Source organism: Camelus dromedarius, chromosome X, assembly GCF_036321535.1.
Source record: "Camelus dromedarius isolate mCamDro1 chromosome X, mCamDro1.pat, whole genome shotgun sequence".
NCBI classification, from domain to species: Eukaryota; Metazoa; Chordata; class Mammalia; order Artiodactyla; family Camelidae; genus Camelus; species Camelus dromedarius.
This window is the reverse complement of record NC_087472.1, coordinates 26,692,297-26,717,463: the sequence shown is the minus strand read 5'-3', so window position 1 is coordinate 26,717,463 and position 25,167 is coordinate 26,692,297. Positions and strand designations below refer to the sequence as shown.

At 36.7% G+C, this 25,167-nt stretch overlaps 1 protein-coding gene across 5 annotated transcripts in view; it reads right to left on the bottom strand.

The window, feature by feature from the left end:
* Nucleotides 1–25,167, bottom strand: part of KLHL13 (kelch like family member 13) — a 160,339-nt gene that overhangs the window by 80,580 nt on the left and 54,592 nt on the right. For 2 of the 5 annotated variants that reach the window (XM_031445735.2, XM_031445730.2), the window contains exon 2: nucleotides 21,945–22,018. The exons of 1 other annotated variant lie outside the window; for it this stretch is intronic. In XM_031445735.2, coding sequence (XP_031301595.1) covers nucleotides 21,945–21,994 — 50 coding nt within the window. In that variant the 5' untranslated portion in view covers nucleotides 21,995–22,018. Of the gene's footprint in view, nucleotides 1–21,944; nucleotides 22,021–25,167 lie in introns of those variants that run through there. 2 more of the 5 variants (XM_031445732.2, XM_031445734.2) reach the window with 1 other exon arrangement.

Genomic DNA, 25,167 nt, shown 5'->3' with positions numbered 1-25,167 from the left:
TGACAAAGAACAAACGTACAAATCAACACAAAGAAATTCAAAACTGAAGAAGAGCTTTCTAATAAATCTGAAGAATTACACCCCTTGACTTCCTAAGAGAAAGGTGAAGTACCTTTGGTGGGAATCTTGCAGAATCCAAGCCGTGAGGGCTAGTGCTTTCTGGAAGAACTCACAGTCACTTGCACTTTGCAACATCTTCCACTGGGAGATGCACTCACCCTGTGATTTGACATAATACTTTGCATTCAAAGAGTACCCATCTCTAATTTAAATAGTATGTTACATTTCCTCCCGTAGTCAACCATATCATCCCTTAGAATGCACTACACCCACTGACACACTATCTACTGGCAAACAAGACAGAATAATTCTTAAACAAATCATTTCCCTTTTTCAATGTAGAGATTATCATGGAGAATCTTTCAATTTATTCTTGTTCTCAGGTGAAAGCATTTAACCAATTTTTCAAATGCTAGTATCCATGGATATATACAAAAACAGAATATATCTGAAGAGCTGCATAAAAAGTAGAATTTTCTATCTTGAAGACCTTTACTGCCACTGACTGCCCACCTAAAACTGGAGGGGAGTTTCAATTAAAAAACAAAACAAATGAACAAAAAACTGTCTCCAAGCCAAATATTTTGAAAATAAGTCTAAGACATAATAAAATAATTTAAGAATAAACGTAAAGATTAAAGATGATAATACATGTAAGGTGCTTAGCACAAGGCCCATCTGTGTCACAGTAATTTAACAAATGGCAGTTTAGATCCTTCAAGATCAGGTGGTTCTCCTTATTCCTTGGAACTAAACCACAAATCCTCAGGCCACAATTAAATTATAATTGTCAGGGTCCCCATAATCCTTTTTGTTCCCCTATTTTGGCACCCAGCACATTCTGCCTCATCTAATAATTACAGGCATTTATATGTTTTATTAGGTTGTAAGCACCCCTGAAGGCTCCTGAAAGCTTGTAAAAGAAAATGCAACTGAAAAATGAAAAACGTGGAAGACAAAACCATTTAATAAATGCAAATAATATCACCTTGCTCTTGTAAGATGCCCTACTAATTACAAAGCATGTTCACATCCTTGATTTCATTAATCTATGATCTTTTATTATCTTTGCTTCACCAAGAAGGAAATTGAGACACAGGGAGGTCAAGTGACAGCTTGTTAAAGGCAGAGCTGGGATTAGAAATGGAGTTTATAAAAGCGAAGAGGGAGAGAAAGGGATGAGAGTAACTAACAGCAAAGGTGAGGGCCAGGGAGAGAGAGTGGAGACATCCACAGGCACAGAGAGGCTTGAAGGGAAGAACATTTCAACTTCACGGTATTTTAAGACATTTCCCTAAAGGATTTCTGAAATGTGTAGTCTTGATTTTCTCAACTACAGACACAATAGTATCATCTCTTAAGAGTCACCCTGCAAGTGGTATAAGGTGACTTGTAGGGACATTTACCTGGTTGCATCTGTCTAGGCCTAATCAGGAGAGAAGCCAAACACTAATCTGAACCGGAGGTTTCACAAAAAGAACTATTAACTCTGACAGGGGATTAGAATAACAGGGAATTGGCTAGTGAGAAGTGAAGAGAATTCTTAAAAATACAGGAATGTCAGGTATGAGGAACAACTACTCCCTCTAGGGCTGAGATAAAGTACCCAAGGAAGAGACTTCTCCCCCAAGGCCAGGACTCCCAGGAAGTGCCTCCCACCCAGGGCCAAGACCCAGGCCCTATACGGAGAGGACACAGTTCACTGAAGGGCAGAGAAGTTGATGTGGTGCTCATCTTTGGATTTTCTGGAAAACTGAGCCAGCTTTGGAGTTTTCCATAAATTTCAAAGATGAGCCTATCATTTGGAACATACTGGAAATGCGCCCTCTGGAAGTGCCTTACCTGAAGCACTCTGCCACAGAACTGTCTAAAGGGGTGCCAGGAAGAGCTCCTGACAATTGGGGAAGAAATTGTGCACAGAGAAGATGCCGGAGTTGCCTGAACAGTCTGCTTAGTGAGCTCACAGGAACCAGGAGGCAAAACCCTCTCCTCCTGGTACACCCCTCCAGGATCCTCCACTAACAAAGCTTCAACGCCAAGTGGTAAAAGAAGCAAATATTCAAAGGCCTCAGGTCCATGTCCACAGAGCAGGCAAATAGGGAGGAATTGAACCTGAGGGTCAATAAATCAATAACTAGCACACTGATTAACTGAGAAATACGGTTTGTAAGCAAGTAAGAGCCAAATTATAGCAAAACTAGGTACAATAATTGTTTTACCAAGTCTACATTCTGGACAAATTTGCTAGAATAAGAATTATGCAGCTGTGTTGCTTTGACTCTATGACTTCATACTATATAGAAGACAAGTGGATGTATACCAACTCATATCCACTTACGAGGTTTTAATTAGGTAAATATGCCTTCACAAAATTTTGAAGGCAAAGAGTATTTGACTTCTTACCTATGTAATATATCCTGCCAGGATGCTGGAGAAGAGAACCATAAAAGACCATGCAGAATAAAGAGGTCAAATCACCTCTCCATCCAGAAGCCTGATGGGACAATGATACATGATGAATGTGTGGCAATATATTGAAGCTATGGAATTATTCCTAAAATAACGATTTTGCATGTTAAAGTGGTCTTTATTGTCAAAGAACTTTCATAGCTGCTAACTCATTTTAAACTTTTAAGATGGAAATTGTTAGCCCATTTGATGGACAGAAACATAAACTACAAATACCAAAAATTCATCAGTTAATCTAAATTCACATAGCTATTTGCTATTTCTCTTTCTCAACAGAGACCGACCTACAGGGTCTAAAGTACACTTATCTCTTTGGCCAAACAAATGCATCCAAGAGGTTCTTTCAGGCAAGAAATAATCTGTATCAGAGAATCCCAACCGATCGCTGGCACTTGTGGGTGGTTTTCTCTTGCTCCATTCTCCTCAAGCTGGTACAAAATAAACTTAATTTCAATTTACTTTGATTAAAAGCATATTTAAGGAATCTGGCAACATGCAAAGGTTACATTATCACTGGCTAGAGATGAGTATAAAAGTAAAGTTCTATTCACTTCAATAGTATTCAGGGGAGTGTTTTCCCATGCTTTTTGGGTTTTGTGGACCAGTGAAATATCAAAAACATCTTGGGGTCCTACAAAGGGTAGCCAACTTTATTTTGCAACGTAAGAATATTTTAAAAGTCACCAATAAATACATTATCCCATATCCACAATTTCAAGATCCAAACAATTGGAAATCAAATGGTCCTTTTTCTTGTCTGTAACTCAACTCATTTGGCAGCAAAATCTGAATTGACCTGAATTCATGCAACAGAAAAGTCTGACCGGACCCAATGGGAGGCTATCCACAAGCCGCTTCTAACTCACGTAGTAGAAATATCCTACATTTCACTGAAGAAATATTATTCTGATTATGGGGTGTCAATTCAGCTTCTGCTGGGGCTGTTACATAATATAGGATACATTAACAAACAAACTGCCTGAAAAACAAAAAACCTAAATTCTGAAACACATCTTGCCTTAAGGCTTTCATTAAAAAAAGGGCAAAAGGATATTTTAACAACCAAAAAGTAAAAGACAATCTCAGAATAGAGGACGGTTTTTGATAATCAATAAGTTTAACATTCCAGGAGAAAAAAAAATCACTAAATTGTTGTTTTTCCTATTTTACGCCAGATCTGTGATAATACCCACAACAAACTAGCTTCCAAGTGCTAACTAGAATCTGGGACTCAGTGTTGTTAGAAGACATTCTCCTCAGGTGGTTCCATGCTCAAAAGATGGTCTTTGGGAATTTTTCATAGTCTGGGCAGGACTGTCATTCTAGGACAGGAACAAGTTAAGCCAGAGATAAACGATATTTATGCAGCAAAAGAGCCAGTGGTCATGTGGAACCTATCCAACAACAGAATTTTTAAATGTTTTTTTCCCCTTAAACTCCCTCTAGTATAAAGATCAGAAGGTGCTTGCATTTCTGATCCAGATCTAACTGAAAAGGTTCTTTGATTTTTAAAGGACTACTGTAACTGAATGAACATGTATGTACAAAAATAAATGTAGAAAAATCTAAATATATATCCTGATTGTTAGAACACTGGGCCAGCTGGGAGGAAAACCCACTATTGAATCATCTTGTTGCATAAGAATCTTACTACGGCTTTTTCAGACTGCTTCTCTCTGAGCACCACCTATTCCCTGAACAGTCTGATGTACTAACAAAACTGGACTACTCGGACGTGGCAAATTCTCTCCTAGCAGATGCTATTGAATCAAGCATCCTGAAGCTGAAGAGAGATCACTTAACCTCTCTATAAGGGCCACCATCTGCATCTACAGACAAGCCAATAAATTACTCAGTTCGACCACACACATTTAATGAGTCTCTACTTTGCATTAAGTTACTGGATTAGATGCAGGAAATGGAAGGCTAGAGAGGCACATGTCATTTTTGTCATGGACTTCGTAGTCTAGTCGGGAGAGACTATTAAAAAGGTAATTATTACACAATGTGCTAAGTGATATGATAGATGTACAATCAAACACAGGGGATGGAATATCATGTAATTCAGTCGGAAGCAGAGAGCAGAGTATACAGATCCAGCAAAAACAAAGGCACAGAGGGTCTGAATAAACTGTGAGAGGTCTTAATCACAGAAAAGATTATTGCATTTCCTCTTGAGTATTATATTTCCTCTTAACCTTCACCCTTCTATTTAATTTCAAAATATAAATAACTCCATACTGTAAATCAGGAGCAAGGAAATCCAACAAAGATTAGAGTAAATCTTTGATGAGAATAAATCTGATGCTCATAGAATATCAAATACTCTTTTCCCTCCCTTCATCATCTGGTGCCTGTGCCTGGTTGGTGCTCTGAGCATCTGTTTACTTACCTATTGGGTAATCCAACATCATCACAGAAATATGAAAGAATGCGGCATATTTGGCAAAGGAAAAATAATGCGGTACAGCAACAGCGCAGGTTATCAAAATAAGAAGTGGCAGAAAATGGGGCTAGAAAGGTAGTTTGGGAGGCCAATATGAAGGGCTTTCTATGCTGTGCTAAGGAACTCGGACCTTTTGAACTCATGTCTTGAACGTTAAATCCAGGAAGAGGTTACTGTGTAATAGGTTTTAAAATTGTCTCCATTCAAAATATTATTATAAGAAAGAAGTAGTGCTTCCACAAGTTATCTGAAGAATCGTCTTATTCCCAACTGCCTCATTTTCTGACATCTTATTTCTATAATATTGGTAAGTAATAATCAAATCAGAAATAATAATTAATTGGCAAGTTAATTAATATTAATCTGAAGAAAAGAACTCAAGGTGACAAGCAAAAATACCACAAAATATAATGAAGAAAATGTGGATGTTGGTGGCCTAGAAACACTATTTATATAAATAACAACAACAAAAAGTGTGTGAGATAACTAAACATCCAGTAGAAGGGTAATAATCATTAAAAACTGTTTGTGAGCAAAAAAAGCCACAATAACTTAAAAGTCAAAATAAAGAGAAAGGTCATTCCCTTTCCCTTCCTGAACAGTTTAGCCGGAAAGCCGAATTAGTAGGGCTAAGCACAGCCAGCATCCTCTGGTGGGGAGGTGAGGGAGGGTGTGCTGAAGCCCCTTTAGGATGCTTCAGAGCTCGATGAGGAAGGCATCACTGCCGGTACATCAAGGGTGGGCTGGCATGGTGAGCTGAACCCAGAACAAAATGAGGACAGGATTCACGCAGGGGGACAGCAGCCGCAGCCAACTGACCAGGACTATTGGAGGCCAACATCTGGGGAGGGAGACGGCAGGGTGCATCGACAGTATATGGGCCACACGGCATTGGCCAAATCATGGGAGGCACTTTTCAAATGTTAGAGATTGAGGGGTGAAAACACAGAAAGGTAGAAAACTAGAATGAGCTCTATGGTGTTGGATTAGAATTTGAGGTATTGGGGGGAACCCATGGTTTTCAGTATATAAAGATATTGAAATAGAGATGTAAGTGCATATGTGTGTGTCTTATACACACATACATATATTTCCTACCTCTGTCCACTGAAAGGGCCTGGGAACAGCAATACCCCAATAGCAATGAACACATACGGAACATGGATTTTGATTCTAGAAACAATTTTCCACTAAAAGGAGCCAGGATAACTGTTTCCAGGGCGAAGGCAGAGAAATTTACAATACGAACCAGAAGGAAAGGAAGCATGCAGGAAATAAGAGGTGAACTCAACATGTAAAGCAATAATGGAGACATGTGAAAACACATAGAAACTAACTCGAATGGGCTCCTACTGGCCAAATTTGGGACCATTCAGAATCAAAATAAGTAACAGACTATGACTCTTTGAACAAAATGGGAACTTATGACTCCACACTGATACAAAAAAATAAATATTTAAAAGTTTGATGAGTTCTAATTATTAGAGAAGTACATATCAAAGTCACAATGAAGTATCATTTCATACCAGTCAGAATGGTTATCATCAAAAAGTCTCCAAATAATAAATGTTAGAGAGGGTGTGGAGAAAAGGGAACCCTCGTACACTGCTGGTGGGAATGTAAATCGGTGCAGCACTATGGAAAACAGTACGGTGGTTCCTTAAAAAAACTAAAATTAGAGTTACCATGTGATCCAGCAATCCCACTCCTGGGGGTATGTCTGGAGAAAACTCTAATGTGAAAAGATACATGTGCCCCAATATTCACAGCAGCACTATTTACAATAGTCAAGACATGGAAACAACCCAAGTGCCCATCAACAGATGCTTGGCTTAAGATGTGAGATACACACACACATACACACACACACTGGAATGTTACTCAGCCATAAAAAAGAACAAAATATTGCCATTTGCAGCAACATAGATGAATTTAGAGAACATTATACTAAGTGAAGTAAGTCAGACAGAGAAAGACAAGTATATGGATATCACTTATATGTGGAAGCTAAAAATAATACAGAAACAGACTCACAGATATAGAAGACAATTTGTGGTTTCCAAAAGAGAGAGGGAAGGGGAGGAGGAATAAATTAGGAATATGAGATTAACAGATACAAGCTACTATACATAAAACAGATAGATAAGCAACAAGGATTTTCTGTATGGTATAGTGAATTATATCCAATATATTATAATAACCTATAATGGAAAATAATCTTAAAAATATAAATATATATAACAGAATCACTGTGCTGTGTACCTGAAATTAACATAAAAATTTAAATTAACTATACTTCAATTTAAAAAAAAGTCTGAGGAGGAATAACATATTTATTGAGTCTCAAAGTACTCCCACGACTTGTCCAGAAATACCATTAATTAGAAAAGGGAGAAAAAAGTAATTTTACAGTGGAGAAGCCTGACAAGACAGCAGTTTAATCAAGTTAACATCACCGAAGTGGGACAAATTAAAATCACGTGTCACCTGATAGGATGCAATGATTATCCATGCGATTCCTGCTAAGAAGGAAAATCTGAACATAATCATGACAAACCTTTAGGACTAACACAAACTGAAGGACATTCTACAAAATAATTGGTCTTTAGTCCTCAAAAGTGTCAAGGTTATGTAAGTCAAGCAAGGACTGAAGAAGTGTTCCAGATGAAGAAAGCTAGTGACATTACAATTAAATGCAATACATGATTCTGAACCGGAACTTTTTGCTATCAAGAACACTTTGGGGATAACTGGAAAAATCTGAATGGACTTTGATTAGAATGTAGTAATGCATTCATGTTAACTTCCTGATTTTGATGGTTGAATTGCAGTTATGTAGGAGGATGCTCTCATTTACAGAAATTAGACACCAGAGAATTTGAGGCTAACAGATATTGTGTCAGCAAGTTACTCTAAAATGGTTCAAGAAAAAGAAAAGTTCTGTGTTCTGATATTGTAGTTATTCTGTACATTTGAAACTGTTTCAAAGTAAAAAGTATTAAAAATAGGAAAATGTTAATACAAATTTCAGTACATGTATAAAGTGATGTTGAAGAGAAATGGGCACACAGATAGATACTCTTGATATATTAAGTGAAAAATGCAAATACCAAATAGTATCTATAATATGAGCCCATTTTTATAAAAATAATTTTAAACACACATTTTATATGAATATAGACCAAAATATTAACTGAGTAGTTGGATTATGATATAAATTTTCTTTTTTTCAATAAGTACTTTCTAAGTTCTAAAAATAGACATTAATTTTGCAATACAATTTATTTTTTTAAATGTACCATTTAGAACAATATATAATAGCAATATGGGGAAATGTTAATATTGCATGATTATTAGAGGAAAAACATGATACAAAAATACATACCAGGTATAAGACTAATTTTGCTTTAATAAAAAAAGGAAGAAAAAAATGATAGTGAAATATATTTAAATGTTAAGAGTGGTTAAATTTGAATGATAGCACTAGAATTTATTTTTTATTTACACTTTTCTGTATTTTTCTAAATTTTCTACTATGAATATAGATTATTTTACAAGAAAAAAATTTTTTTGTTCATTAGGTGATGATTAAGATTATTAACAGTAAGGAAAGTGTTAATGGCATCACCTTGTCTAATACAAAATTGTGCATACATTATGATAACCATGTAAAATACATGCATGGAAAAAGAGTTGAAAGGATATATGCCAACACAATAACTGGTTTACCTTAGATAAGGTAGAATAATGTGTGATGTTTTGACACAACATTGTGAAATGATTATAAATCAATAAAAAATGTTAAAAAAATGTGCTTTATTTTTTCTGCATTTTCCAAAATTTCTGTAATTTTCATACACATATAGATGAAAATATATGTATACATATAATAAAACAGGTATAAGTTCTCTTAATAAGGGAAGGAAAGTACATGAGGGGCACTAGAATAAGAATTTGTGATGTTTTAGAGAATAATTTTTAAAACTGAAAAAGAGCCATTATCTTAACACCTTCCAAAGGCAAACATACAACATGGTAGAGTAGATGGGGACATTGGGTGTGGTAGGCAGAACAATGGCCCCCAAAATTGTCCACTGCGTAATCCCCAAGATCTGTGAATATGTTACCTTACATGGAAAAACAGACTTTGCAGATATGATTAAATTAAAGGCTATGCTGATGGGGGGATTATCCTGGATTATTCAGGTGGGCTCAATATAATCATAAAAATTCTTAACATTGGAAGAAGGAAGCAGAAGAGGTCCAAGTGATGAGATATGAGATGACCCCAACCCATTGTTGCTGGCTTTGAAGATGGAAGAAGAGAGAGCAAAGGAATGCAGGCAGCATCTGGAAGCTGAGAAACACAAGGAAATGGATTCTCCCTTAGAGACTCCAAAAGGAACGCAGTCCTGCCTATACCTTAACCTTAGCCCCATGACCTCCAGAACTATAAGATAATAAATCTGTGTTGTTTTAAGCACTGAGATTGTGGTTATTTGTTATGGTAGCAAGAAGAAACTAATACATGGTACTATAGACAGCTAGAAAGAAATTGTCCAATGATTTTAGCAATCTGTTTAACAAGAAACAAAATGGCTGAGGCAGAATGAGTTGAAAATGAATTAACAATGTTGTTAACAGCAAGAGTTGTGTACAGATGTAGATGTGTCATTTAGTATATGTTTATGGCCAAATAGTACACTAGAATTGTTAGAGTAGGCAGATAGCTAGATATGAGCAGAGAAAGGCAGGCATGAGCCAAGTGGCATATTATCTTGTAAACGGGGGTCCTTAGGTAGACAGAAAAGCAGGAACTTCTGGACTGACAGGAAACTACACATTTTGGGGTGACAAGGGTCCTGGAGGTAGACAAACAAAGGTGGAAAAAGGCAGGAATCTCCAGCATCTGAATGTAACCTTTTGCTGATTATGCCCTGATTACAATAAAATTAGCCTTGCAGATTAGAAGTACCCATCATGCACCGACACCATGACACTTCCAATCAAGGCTAAAATAAGGACAAACAACCCTCGTCCCCTTGGGAAGGCGGAGCTGGGATGGAAATCAGGGAATATGACCCCAAATCCCTCCCTCTCCAATGAATATTCCACCCATTAATTTTTACACTCTATGCAACCAATTTACTAAAAAAACTAAGGGCAGCTGCTCACCTGAGCCTGCTCGATCTCCCCTTGAGAGGTGGACTATCTATCCCTTACTAAATCCTCACTTTATTTTCTTGACCTCTGTGTCTTGTCTCTTAATTCCTTCTACGACAAGAATCTACTCTCCGGTAACAGAATAGCACTCATAGTAACGTTTAGGACACTGATTGGGTTAAGTTTTTTTTTATCTACCTCCCTACTGGCCACTGATTATCAGATTAAGACTCATTGCCATATTGTGATTAATGTAAGGACTAATTCCCTTATGAATAGTTATCCACCCCACAGAAAAGAAACTACTTGAACTATTTAGCCAAAGTATTTTACATATGTAAACAATGACAAAGACTATCTACCAATTTAACTGTAAATACACAATACAATCCCCCAAATCTAAGAGAATACATTTAATTAGAGAAACCACTTTTTTTGCTTTAAATATGCAAAATGTAGGTTGCTGAGGTAAAAATGAAACTGTATGTTGGAAAACCTCGGAAAACCTGGGTACTTGTGTCTTGGTTCTTTCCCTTCCTATGTGAACTTGGAAAAGTTCTCTCACCTTCACATATCCTGTCTTTTGACATTTAAGAGGGTTGAACAATATCTCTACAATCTTCTTCTGTCTCTAAAGAAATGTAGTCTCTTATTTGTGGAGCCACAACTATTCTTAGAAAAACAAATAGCCTTAACTCTGTTTGTAACTCCTCTGAAAAATCAACTGGAATTGCTTTAGGGTCCACCTTCCAGGGAGAACAAAGTAATTCAAGCATATCATCTCACTGTCAAGACAGGAGAAAGTATTTCTGTTCTGAAAACAAACAAACAAACAAAAAACAAACAGGAGAAAGAAAAAGAAAGAAACTGGTACTGTATTAAATAAATTACCACTGTTAACGGTGGCAGAGCCAGGACCAGAAAACAGGGTTTTTCAAACACTAAACTCAGGACTGCATTCTGCCTTTTCAACAGAAGGGTCCGTGAGGCAAATGAACTATTCTTAAAGGGAATGGGTGGGAGTATGGGATCAAAAGTTAATATTTATGTACTTTCTCCTTCATGTCACATGGTCAAAGGATCAGTAGGGCCCAGAGATCAAATAGCTACGCGCTTCCTAGAGGCCGCGTGGGTTTTAGCACTGCCTAGTGGAACCTAGAGAGGAAAGCGTGTTCTGGGTGGCCTCCCACTGACTCAGACAGCCACCGGGACTCGACAAGGCGAAAGTGGGAGCTAAGCCGAGCCCGAGGGACCTGCCAACTCCGGACAATGGCTGATCTCAGACAAGTTCAGACAAAGTTACATAATACTATTTTCAATAATGCGCCAGGAAAAATAAATGACACGGTCTACATCTAGGCACAGCTCCTGTCAAAAATAACAAGTTTAATTCAAATTCACCCCGCTGCCTCTGTTACTCTGTTTCCCAGAAAACAGACTGCTAAAATCACCAGAGGATTCTTTTCAGCTATCTAGAGCTCAGGTCTATGTCAGCTGTGCCAGGCGGTGCTGATCAAGGAAGATGTCTCCACCTTCAGGAGAATTTATTTCATAATAGACTACAGAGAGGGAGGAGTGGCCTTTCCCTGGATGGCACACTAAGGCCTTGGGCTCCCAGGGGAGACTCCTAGGAGGGCTGCCTGAGGGTCACGGGGCTTTCAGTTGCCCGAGCTGAACCCCAGAGGCATGCACAGAAACAGTAATCCAAAGGAAGAACAGAGTTCCTTCCATGCAAAAGAAAAAAAGGTACTACACTTCTCTGTTCATTTTAAATTAAAATGGAGCAATGGGAGAAAAAAAAAGTGTCAGGAGACAGGAAGTCAAAATATCACACAACACTGATAAAAGACGGAGGAAAACTCTGTTGTCTGACCGCATATTTTTTATCATCCACGTCAATTAAGGCTCTGAATTATTTCATGACCCATGTTCCTGGTCCCATGTAACCCATGAACCCACTGTGGTTCAGGAGCCTTGGAAATTTTACACCTTTTAACACAAACTATGTAACTTGCATTTGTTGGGGAGATGAAAAGGGAGAAACACTGAAAGACTGTGAGAAGCGAAAACTGTCTAAAGAAAAACTTAATCAACTTCCAGGTTCCCGATTCATTTATAACACTTAACTTATTAGTTAATATGTATGCACACCCAAAATATAGCAGGGCTGCCTTGGCCTGAGGGGCAACAACATGGGTAGTAGCTAAGAAGTCCTAAGGGAGCTCACAACCCAGAGAAGGGGACAGACAGGCATATGGTTAAGTGCATGGACTCTTGAGCTGAACTTCCTGGGTGTTAACTCTGCATCCATTCTTCTCAGCGACAACTGACTTAAACTTTCTGTGCCTCAACAGCCTTGTTTGTAGAATGAGAATAATGATAGCACCTTCTTCATGGGGTTATTATGAGAATAAGATAAATCTGAATACAGAATTTTATATATATATATGTATATGTATACAGGTTCGAACCAGTGCAAAGTAAATGCTACGTGAGTGTCAGCTATTATAGTGACTACTCCCATACAACTAGGACTATGACTGGGACTTCAATCGCCATCGTCACCACCACTGAAATACAAGTCGATGCTATGGGAACCATATGAAAAGAATACCTAATTCTGTTTGGAAGAGGACTGGGGTACAGGCCAGGGAAATACGGCAGAGGAGTAATACCTTTGCTGGGTCTGGAAGGATAAACAGGAGTTGGTAAGGCCAAAAACCAGGGAGAAGGTGTACCAGAAAGAGGGATGGAAACAGGAGGCAAGGTGTCACCTTCGAATGCCAGGGGAGGCTGCACCACGGGGCCTGGGCAGGTGCAGAGGAGCCATGGGCAAGGCCTGGCCACACTACGAACCAGTGAAGAAATCCAAAACAGGAAATGATATGAAGATACATATCTACATTCCAGAAAGATCATTATGGCTGCAAGGGGAGGGATGGACTGGAAGCGGAGGAAGAGGTAGGAGGTAGAAGAAAAGACTAGAGGCCAAAAACCAGTTTAGAAAGATATTAAAAAGATATAGGCGACAAATTATGTGGGCCTGAAATAAGAAAGTGGTAATAAGAACAAAGCAGCAGGGGGAGTGGATTGGAGAAAAAATTAGGAAGGAGAAATGGGATGTGGTGACAGATTGAATATGGGGCATGAGAAAGAAACAAGCTTCCGGGGCATGAGAAAGAAACAAGCTTCCGGGACAGTGGCTGACTTTCTGAGTAAATGGTGGTGTCATGAAGCGAGGCCAAGACTACAGACGAGGAGGCAGGTGCTGGGGACAAGCTCAGCCGGGTTTGTACCCATTGTGTCTACAATACTGAGGAATCTTCATGCAGAATAAACACTTGTATTTATGCATTTCAAAACATTAACAGTGTTTTCAGTGCAGTGGAATTATACTTTTCTATATTTTTCCAAATACTTCACAGTGAGCATAAATTATATAACTGGGGAAGGAAAACTTTGAGATGAATACATGAATGTCCAACTTTGAAAAACAAATAGCTAGTAGCCTCTGATCCTGGCACCCCTGCCTTCCCACTAAATATCTTAAGGACACAAAAAGTGAGGAAAACAGCACAGGGACTGAAACAGACCTGGCAAAGGTGCCGTTCCCTTCCACTGTCCGCCCTGATGCCTCTCTTATGTTCGTATCAGGTCAGAAACTACAACTCTTGGAAGGAATATACTGGGAAGTCTGTGTGCCAGACTCTGAAAACAGGGTGTCCTCATTTCTTATTGCTCCATAACAAATTACTACAATCTTAGTAGCTTTAAACAACACAGTTTGACTCTCTTGCAGTTTTGGAGGTCAGAAGTCGAGCATCAAGGTACTGGAAAGGCTTGAGAGGAGAATCTGTCCCTTTGTCTTCTCCAGCTCCTAGAGGCCACCTGCACTATGGTTCATGTCACCTGCCAACATCTTCAAACAGTATGTCTCCAACTCTCCTTCCGTTATCACATCTCCTTTTCCTGACTCTGAATCCTCTGGCATCCCTTTCATGAGGACCCTTGTGATTACACTGGGCTCTCCTGGATAATCGTTCCATCTCAAGGTCTTTAACTTCTCACATCTGCAAAGTAACTTTTTGCCATATACAGTATCAGGTACAGGTTCTGGGGATTGATATGTAGGCATCTTTGGGGGGGCCATTACTAAGTCTACTACAGGTAGTAACTGCCAGATTTCTTCACTAGAAAGGTACTATTTTTTTCCTTTCCACACTTTGGAAAGTGAATCATTAAGTCCACACTCAAAGGGGGAGATAAATGAAGTTCTATCTGTTGGAGCAGGAAAATATATACATACAAACACACACACTTATACATATATATAATTTGCAATTGTTCTGGAAGGAAGAATTGTCTCTTTTCCCTCATTTATGTATTTAAATCACTTATTTCTATCAGTATCGGCTCATGGATAAAACTCTGAAGAAGAGGTTGGATTAGTATCCAAGAGCACAGAGAGGGGCAACAGTTAATTCATTCATTCACAAATATTTATTGAGCAACAAGACACAGTGATAGGTGCTAAAATTAATCAACAAGACAGACAAGACCCTGTCCTGTGGGAGCTTCTATTTTAGCAAAAGGAGATAGATAATAAAGAAAGAAGGAAAATATCTAATAGTAATAGTAATGAGTCAGGCAAAAAATTAAACTGGGGGCGGAGTGTGACACCAAACAAGTGGCCACATTAGAGTGGGGGTCAAAGAAAAGCTTTCAATGGACATTTAAGTGGAGATCTGAAAAGAAGCAGCAGCCACAAAAAGGGAAGAACATTTCAGACAAAGGGAACAGCCAGTACAAAGGCCACTCAAGGAATCTTTCTTCCTTTGAGTATAAACAAACAGAAAAACAATGAGCATGGGGGCAATGAACATGTATTGATAAACAAGGAAAACGGGATTTGTCATGATAAAGACTCAGAGAAAGGGCCGAACTCTGTAAATGCTTTCATATAGGAATCAGAAAACAATGTTGAAAGCCTTTAGCACATTCAGGAGAATAAGATAACATGGCCTCAGTAAGGCAGGAAAAGGGAAGCAAATAAGATAACATGATCAGATGAGGAAAAGCAATAAATTATATTGTTCAACTGCAAGGAAACTAAACCAGTGAGACAACCAAAATGTACATCAGAGGGAGCAAAGAGAGAATCTGATACAGTATGAAACAAATTCATTAAGTAGAAGGAAAAAAGATAACAAATATCAAAGTGAGGAGAGAAAATATGAAAGACATGGAAGACACTAAAACTAATGACACCCCCAAGGTGGACTCAACCTACATATTTAATATGAAGAAATCAATCTGTACCATGGAAGAGTTTGTACTTTGCAGCTATTTATCTACTACAAGTTTTTACTGACATGTGAAAATGTTCATGACGCAACTAAGAAAAACAGCAGTATACAGACATGATAGACAGTATAATGAAACAGTAAACGCTTCTACTTATTGAGATTTAACAATTGCCAGGAATAAGACTAGCTTACAAACATTTTATTTATCCTCTGAAGAATCCCATGCAATGATACTCTTTTATTTTATACTTGAGAAAACAGACTCAGAGAGGTTAAGAAAGTTTCCAAAATTCACACAGCTAGTAATTAGCAGAGCTTGATTTGAATCTGTATTTGGAAGACGTCAAAGCCTCTGCTCTTAAGCACAACACTATAACCAGATCATGTTCAATTATTACAGCCTCAGCTACATTTTAAAATGCACCAAAAGACTAGAGTAAAAATGTATGAAGGAGTTAAGAGATCATCTTGGGTGATTATTTTCCCTGCATATACATATGTAACTTGCTATTTTTAGTAATAAATATGTATTACTTGTTCAGAGTCAAAACAAATGAATGGACTGGTAGAGAGAGGAATACCGAACTTTTTAGTTTGGGAGTCATGAAAAAGATTTAAATGTTAAACCAAGATTTTAAGGTCTTCACATATAGTTTGGGATTGAAGTAATGGATGTAGATGAGATGTCCCAGAAAGAATGTGTCAAACACATACCGAATTATGAATAGGAACATTCAAGATGTAGAAACAGGAAGAAGAATCAGGGTAGTAATTACTCTCCTCAGAAACAGAAACACTTTCTATGGCCTGAAAATTTCTCTAGAGAGATCAAACACGCAACATTACTAACAAGTTCGTGTCATTGTGTACAAATATGCAACTCTTAAAAAACTGACTTACCCTATGATCCAGCAATCTTACTCCTGGACATATATCCAGAGGAAACTCTAATTCAAAGAGATATGTGCATCCCAATGTTCAAAGCAGCACCATTTACAATAGCCAAGACATGGAAGCAACCTAATTGTTCATCAACAGATGATTGGATAAATAAGTTGTGGTGTGTGTATGTGTATATATATATATATATATATATATATATACACACACACAAATATACACAATGGACTGTTACTCAGGCATAAAAAAGAATGAACTAATGCCATTTGTAGCAACATGGATGGACTTAGAGACTATCATACTAAATGAAGTAAGTCAAAGACAAATATCATGATACAACTTATATATGGAGTCTAAAAAGATGACAAACATGAACTTAATCACAAAACAGAAACAGATTCACAGACACAGAAAAACTTATGGTTACCAGAGGGTTGGGGAGGGAGAAATTAGGAGTTTAGGATTAGTAGATACAAACTACTATACATAAAATAGATAAACAACAAGGACCCTATTGTATAGCACAGAGAACTATATTCAATATCTTGTAATAACCTGTAATGGAAAAGAATATGAAAAAGAACATATATATGTGTAACTGAATCACTATGCTATACACCAGAAACTAAACAATATTGTAAATCAACTATACCTTAATAAAAAAAAGAAATAAAAAATGTAACTCTTCACCAAGAGGAATAAATATGCTGATAAACTGCACATGCACCTATTGCAATATATCACAACAATAATAAAGGGTAACCAAGACCTATGGAGTTTCTGAGCCAAAATTAAAATCCATTGCATGAAATGCAGCTGGTCTCAGGAATTCATGCATTACCTTCATATTATAATCCTCATAGGCAATTTCTAGCCTAAAATTCAACTTTGTTTTAATCACTGACTCACTTAATTTAGCAAAGGTAAAATTAGATCCTCAGAAATTTTAAACTTTAAAAAGCATAGAAAATCATATCGTCATGGAAGTTTATAAAGCCAGATTATGAAAACAGTAATAAAAGGACTTATCTTCAATGACTGATCGATCATCCTCAAGGTTGATCAAAGATGTGTTTATTTATCTCCTACTATGTGCTTAGGTTTAAAGATATAATTCCAGACTTTTGAAACTAAAAGGAACACTGGGATCTTCCAATATTAAATTTTACAGATAAGGACAGTGCTTGACAAATAGTGAAGGTTAAATATTTTAAAATGTGTTCCCTTGACATTAAATTCAACTAAGAAGTAATTATATATCATGCTATTAAAAAAAAAAGTCTGAGCTTATTCCTAGAATCTGTAATAAATTTCATTAGTCTAATTTACAATTTTAATGATTGTCATTTAATATTCAATTACTTAACTATTAGTAAGAGTTGACTCTGGGAAACAAAACTACCTTAAACAATCTAACCAAATAAAATCATCAGCAACAAATAGTTGTTGATAAATATTATGTCTATAAATATTTAATGAATGCCTATTATGCACAAAATCCTATATTATATACAATATGATATAAATATACATTAGATACAGGTAGTCACTATCTGAAAGAGCTCTCTTAATGATAATGTAAGCAAAGATATGCACAAATTACTTCAAGGCACAACCGAAATGTGATAAAATTCATTACAGGGGAAAAAGCAGTTCAAAGGCAAAAGAGACCCTCCTGATCATCTATCTGCTTGGATAGATCAGGGAAGGCTGATAGGTAGAGCGTGGAATTTGATCTGGGTCTTGAAGAACAGGTAGGATTTCAATAGTCAGGGACAGGGAAGGGCAATCTGGGCCACATTATCAGATAAGTAATTTTAAAGGGTAAAGTTGACAAGAGTGTGAAGAATTGAGTTGAACACCAAGTATTGCTAAAGTTATCCCTAAATATTTTGCAATTCCATCCCCTCCCCTCTTCTTCATCCCCACAGCCATCATCTTTGGTCAGACTCCCCTCCTTTCCCACTGTGACTACTGCAATAGCCACCCAACTGGCAGGGAACCACGTATTATAATCCACTGCCATATCCCTAACACTTTGCACAGTAAGTGGTGCATAACATTTGTTAAAGGGAAGAAAATCCGATTATACAGTGTTTGACACTTTTTCCTGTATTGTAAATACCAGACAATATTTATACACTGTGTTTTATTTATCAAAGAGTACTTTTAGAAAACTGGAACACTGTCAGAGCTTTACACATCATTGCAGAAATCTTTATTACAGCCAGGAATCCTATCAGAAGACGCCACCACCACACCACCAATCAGGTGACTCTTGCCAAAATGTGCCGTAATGTGTACCTGAGGATGATGCTCACATTGAGATGCTGTTTGCAGCTGTTTGCAGCAGAGCCACATATGACTGACCTCTCTATATACATCATTTAGTAACTGGAATAAAACTTCAAATAGGGTAAAAGATCCAATGAATGGTACTTTGCAACACTAAAAACGTCTAAGACTAATAAGAGGTTAATGCTATTCTGCATTGCTGTCCTCCACCCTTAATTCTTTATCTTTCTGTCTGGTTTATTAATTTTTCATAGCAACTTTCTCCAATATATATATGTTTTTTATCTGACCCTATGCCAATCTCCATCAAAATATAAGTTCAATGAGAACAAAGACACCACTTTTCATCAAGCACATGAAAGTGTTTAGCACTTAGGAATTACACAGTAAACGTTTGTTGCATTATAAAGGGAACAAATTGTTAGAATTTTTTGACTAGCCATCACTACATGCCAGACATTGTATTAAGCAATGGGGATACATTTCTTTCATATATTCATTATCTTATTGGATAATCACTTTGACAAAATTTTTAATTTCCTATTAAATTTATGTTAAATCTATATAACAATTTGGGAATAGGTTATGACTTATCAAAATTTAGTCTTTTAATCAAGGATCATGGTATATATTGCTTTTATTTTTTCTATTTAAAAAATATCTTCTTTCCTGTCTCCAAGTTGAATTTAAAAATTTTAAATGAATATATGTATATTCATGTATAATTGAAAAATTGTGCTCTACACTGGAAATTGACACAACATTGTAAACTGACTATAACTCAATAAAAAATTTTTTTTTCTTCACATAGGTCCTAGAAATTTTTATTGAGGTTATTACTAAATATTTATGTTTTATGATTTTATGAATGGAATGTTTTCCATTATATATTCTAAATGACTATTTCAGAAGTCATTGGTTTTTTAATTGTTGTCTTATAACCAACTACATTTTAGAACTCATATTAAAATTCTGTCAACTAAAGAATTGTTTTTAAATCTTAGCTTTTGTAGGTACAAGAGCCTACCTTCTAAAACATAATCATTTTTTGTCTCCTCCTTTCTGCTAAATATGCCTATTTACTGACATTGGTGATAATTTATAGATAGATATTTTTAAATGGTGATAGAGGGCATCTTTGTCCTGTTGCTCCTTAAGGAACAACTGTAACATTCATCATTAAGTACAATGCTGGTTTGTTGGTTTCAGGGAGATAATTATTTTCCTCATTAAGAGCAAATTTCTATCACTCACTTTTTATTCTTAAAATGGGCAATGAATTTTTTCAAACACCTTCAACATTTATTGTACCTTTTTTTCCTTATGAGATCCATTGACAAGATGCATCATGTTAGTAACTTTCATAGTGTTAAACAATTCACACACTGGGATAAAACTTTCTTAGTCACTTTGAAAAGATACACGCACTCCAATGTTTACAGCAGCACTATTTACAACAGCCAAGATATAGAAGCAACCTAAATGTCCAACAACAGATGAGTAAATAAAGAATATGTGAAAAAAAAGGGAGGGAAGGTATAGTTCAAGTGGTAGAGTGCACACTTAGCGTGCATGAAGTCCTGGGTTCAATCCTCAGCACCTCCTCTAAAAATAAATAAATAAACCTAATTACTTCCCCCCACCAAAAGACAAAAAAGAAGATGTGTGTGTGTGTGTGTGTGTGTGTGTGTATGTGTGTGTATGTGTGAGTGTGTGTGTGAGTGTGTGTGTGTGTGTGTGTGTGTATAAAACATGGAATACTACTCAGCCAAAAAAAGAATGAAATTATGCATTTGCAGCAACATGGATGGACCTAGAGATTATCATACTAAGTAAGTCAGAGGAAGACAAGTATCATACAATATCACTTATCTGTGGAATCTAAAAAATGATACAGATGAACATGTTTAAACCAAGATATATACTTAAATGTTCGTGTATGTTACTGTATGCAATTATATCTCAATAAAAATAATGGAAAGAAATAAATTCGATTATGCTATAACAACCTCAGTTATCAACTTGACCTTAGGAAATCATGCCCTCCTACTATTTCCTCTTCCAAATGTGTGATACAGACCCACGTCCTCAGCAGTGCTTGAACTCTGCAGACTCAGTTCACCATGAGGAATCCAGCACTGCCACACCCGCCCCGCAATCTACTCCTCCAGCGTTTCTCCCAACATGGCCACACGTTATTCCTGCTATGAGTTCCTTGCTTCCTGTATCTCTGAACAAGTCTACCCTACAGCCCCTTGTCCACATTCCAGCAAGCATGTACCCTTCATATAATATCTCCTTGATGGGAATATTATGTAAAATCCTTGCATGGTATCTTTCAAATAAGAATGACTTTATATATGTCCCCTTTGTACTTCAAACTTCCCCCTTTTAGTAGTTTTTTAAGACACACTTATTTTTAAAGTAACTCAGAATTTATTAACAAAAATATTCTATTTTCAAAATAGTTAAAATCCCACATTTGTATTTCAACACAAGCACTGATACACCAGGTATTATTTGTCAAGCTCTCTCTCTCTCTCTCTCTCCGCACATACCCCACAGACACTTATTTAATCCTCAAAACAATCTTGAGATATAGGCATTATTATTTTCCCCAATTCACTGATGAGGAAGTTAAGGCACAGAGTAACTTAGAAACTTAACCAGGACTACACTACTGTCAGAACCAGTATATGGACAACTCCAGCATATTATTTCAAATGCTTCACCCAAATTGTACAATTAAACTATTGAAAATAAAGGATAGTATTTTATACCTACAAAGCAAAGGCTATGTTCCTTTCAACTACAAGTTTAAAATCCTGAAATTGTCAGAGGAAGTTCTGAATTTCTGGTAACTCCCTGAAAAAGTTTTAACTGGAATTTTAAGTAATAGAAATGTACACACAATCACAGGGCAATACTATTTTTAAAAAATACTTTGTTGAGAAATCTACTTGTAAGCAATGAACACCAGTACTTATTCATTGATATGCTTTAAAATTAAAAATTCAAATCACTGGCTCCCTTGACTGAATTCCAGGTGTTCACAGTGTATACCAGTTTGGGTTTCTAATTGTATTTTCTATTTTTTTCCTTAGCCCAGAACACACAGTCATTAACACGCTCTTCATTCCATTTCTTTGTCACTCGGTCATTTATATATTCATTCATACAGCAAATACTTTTATTTTATGCCAGGTATTCAACAAATATTTATCGAGTTCCAACTATGTTAGGCAAATAAATAAGCAGGAGAGACATTATATAGCTTATAAGGTAAACTGCTTCCAGAAATATACCGGTTACGGAGAATTGCAGCAACTGATTCCCCTCTATGCAGATGGTCCATCACCTCTAAAAGCTGGGTAATGACCTGTTCAGGAGGAAAAGAAGTCAATATTTACTATGAAAATCAATACTAGAATGCTCTAATTATGTTACCTTTGTGATATTTTATATATTTTGGGATAAAAAGGCAAAATGTATGTCCATGTACCTAATGTCCATATTATAGCTTAGGACAATGAAGAAGCTGAATCTGCAAGGGTCAAAATGTCTACAAAATTCAATACTGAATCATTAAATAGCACTGATTAGTTCGATGTGAAATTACTGGCCAACAATCATCTATGTAAAATAGCCATGTACACAGAAAGCCGGATTAGATGAGAGTCAGGAGACCCGAGAAGTCTGTGTGAAGCAAGGTTGGATGACAGAAGTCAGAAGTAAAGAGCTGAGGCAAACATTTGCCAAGGAGATTCAGAGACAGCTCTAAATCTTGTGTTACTGGGGTCTTGAGGCCAGAAAAGCCCATGAGCAGGGCCCACAATTTTAGAAGTGGCTGGTCAAAATTAAGGATAAAAAGATATATTTTTAAATCTTAAAAATATAAAATAGATAATGGGGGTAGGAACGCTGTTTTCTTGATTTGGGCTAAATTTTGTTTTGGTTCTTGTTTTTCATGGGAAAAGAACAGGTGAGGTGGTAGTAAACTATAATATATTTGTTTTCAGTAATGTGGATGCTCTGCATTGGAGATATGGAGTATATTTAATGTATCCTATTAATTTCAAATATATTGGGAAGCAAAAATGTACAATTTACATAAATGTTTGTTAATAAAATCAATTTATTGCACTGGGAAGATAAAAATGTATAGTATCCAATTTAGTTTGTTCATATAGTTATGCTTATTATAAAACTATGTGAAAATCCAAAATAATTAAGCTACAGAAAAAAAAAAAAGGTTTTCGTCATTGTTCCCTGCCTTCTTCTTGCCCTTTAATTTACGGACAAAAGAAGCAGAAACAAAGTACAGTTGGCCCTTGAACAACAGAGGTTTGAACTGTGCAGGTGCACTTATATGTGCATTTTTTTCAATAAATATAGTACCTGCATGTAAGTTTTACAGATCTTTAAATTAACTAAGAATGGGGGAAAGTTCGTGCTCGACTAGAGATCACAGTATGTTGATTCAAAAGAACTAGTATTTAAGTCCTAATTCTATCTAAGCTGTTATGATGTCCTACCTTTGGGTGCACTATTATTAATTCCTTTGTTTTTGAGGCAGAGATGGCAGTACATGCCCCTGGGGGGTCAGCGCCCCTAACTTCCACATTATTCAAGACTCAACTGAACTCTATTTCTTGGGTCTTCATAACTCTAAAAAAGAAATCAAATGACAACACAGCATTCATATTTATTTGAGTATCATATTTCTCTGCTTATAATCCTGTTATTACAAGTAAAGGGGGAAAAAGGGGGGGCCATGGGTGTGGCTCAGTGGTAGAGTGCACACCTAGCATGCACAAGGTCTAGGATTCAATCCCCAGTACATTCATTTTAAAAAAGAAAGTAAAGAAATTGAGTAGACTAAATGAAATAATTTTTAAGCACTTCAAACTCAACTGACCTTGACTTACCTTTTCTAAAAATATTTAACCAGATGTTGAGAAATTTGAATTTTGCTTAGGCTACACAATTTTTTAGAAGGCGTGCCAAGAGAAAAACAACTGTATCTAGGTAATTATTAGGAATCTGGGTATGTGAAAATAATTGACTCATGAAACTTTTCACCAACTGCATCTAGGTTAGAACATAAAGTCCCCAAATTAGGTATGCAAACTTTCACTGATAGAATAAGGACTTAAAACACTAGTTCTTTTGAATCAACATACAGTTTCAAGCAATATGCCTACTGCACCTGGATCTCTGAGTCTGGGGCTCTCCCTTCAAATTCTCCAGATAATAAACCTCTGGTCGCCAGAGGAGCAGGGAGAGGGTGACAGTAAATGGGACTTCAGCCACTTTATTTTAAAGATTTTCAAGGAAAACCCCATGTTTCTAATCTCAGGACTCATTCCTACATTTAGCAGACCACGTGCCTCCAAGTGTTGAAATATTCAGAATTCTATGGGGAAAATGGGTTGGTTTCTCTCAAAAGTTCATGTAGGGGAAGATACTGAAGTTGTAACTTCTTTGCTTTAAGTAAAAAAATTAGTTTCATTCCTGTTCTCTTTGTCCTTTTGAATTTTACCATTTCTTTACTCTACTTTAATGGAGTTAGGAAGAGAAAGGAAGTAAATGTATATGATCAATTTATTCAGGATATAGATGAAAGCAACTGTTTTTAACCAGGAAGTTTGTATGATATCTGTATTAGAAAATTAACACGGCCTGCAATGTTGGGGGTGGATCAGAGGCAGAAAGATCGGAAGTATGGAGACCAGAGAGAATCTACTTTGAAAGTTAAGGCATGAAATGAGAGTACGGACAAGGACTTGGGGGATAGACAGGAAAAATTAGGCCTTATGACAGATCACTGATGGCTTTTAAAGGGAGAAGACAAAATCTATTTAGGTAACAGAGGGTTGATGGTGATGATATCAAGTGAGGTAGGGTATAGAAAAAAGGAAAAATGTTGAAAACAAGGAGCACAGTGGTTTGTACAGACATACTGAAGTAACCAGGGCATATCATATAGTATCTATAATAGACAATGGGAAATATAGGTCTACATTTAGGTTGGGAGTAGAAATGAAGATACAGAAATATTTAGCTAGTTAAGTAATAGCTCAGGTGATGAGACTGGGAAATATTACTCTTTGCCAAGAAAAGATGTGAACCCGGAGAACACTGTTGTGCAAGAAACAGAGGAAGGCAAGCTAGCAAAGAAGCGACACAATAGGTAGGAGGGAAACTAAGAGAACTATGAGTTAAAAGCAAAAAGAAGAAGGGTAGTTCAGAAGAAGAGAGGTTGGAGGGTATTCAGTTGTTTCAAGTTCTGCCCAGACCAAGTAAGATACACTAAATGATCTGACAGCTATGAAGTTACTGAGGACCTGTTTTCAAGAGTACTTCAATGAGTGCAGTGGTGTGAAAAATAAAACAAAAATAAATAAATTTTTTTAAGGACTTGTGAGGGACCCAAATACATCAGAGAATTACTCTATCATGAAGGTGGTCTTCAAAGGAGTAAGAGAAACAGAGATGATTAAATGATTGGGGGACAAGCTGGTAGTC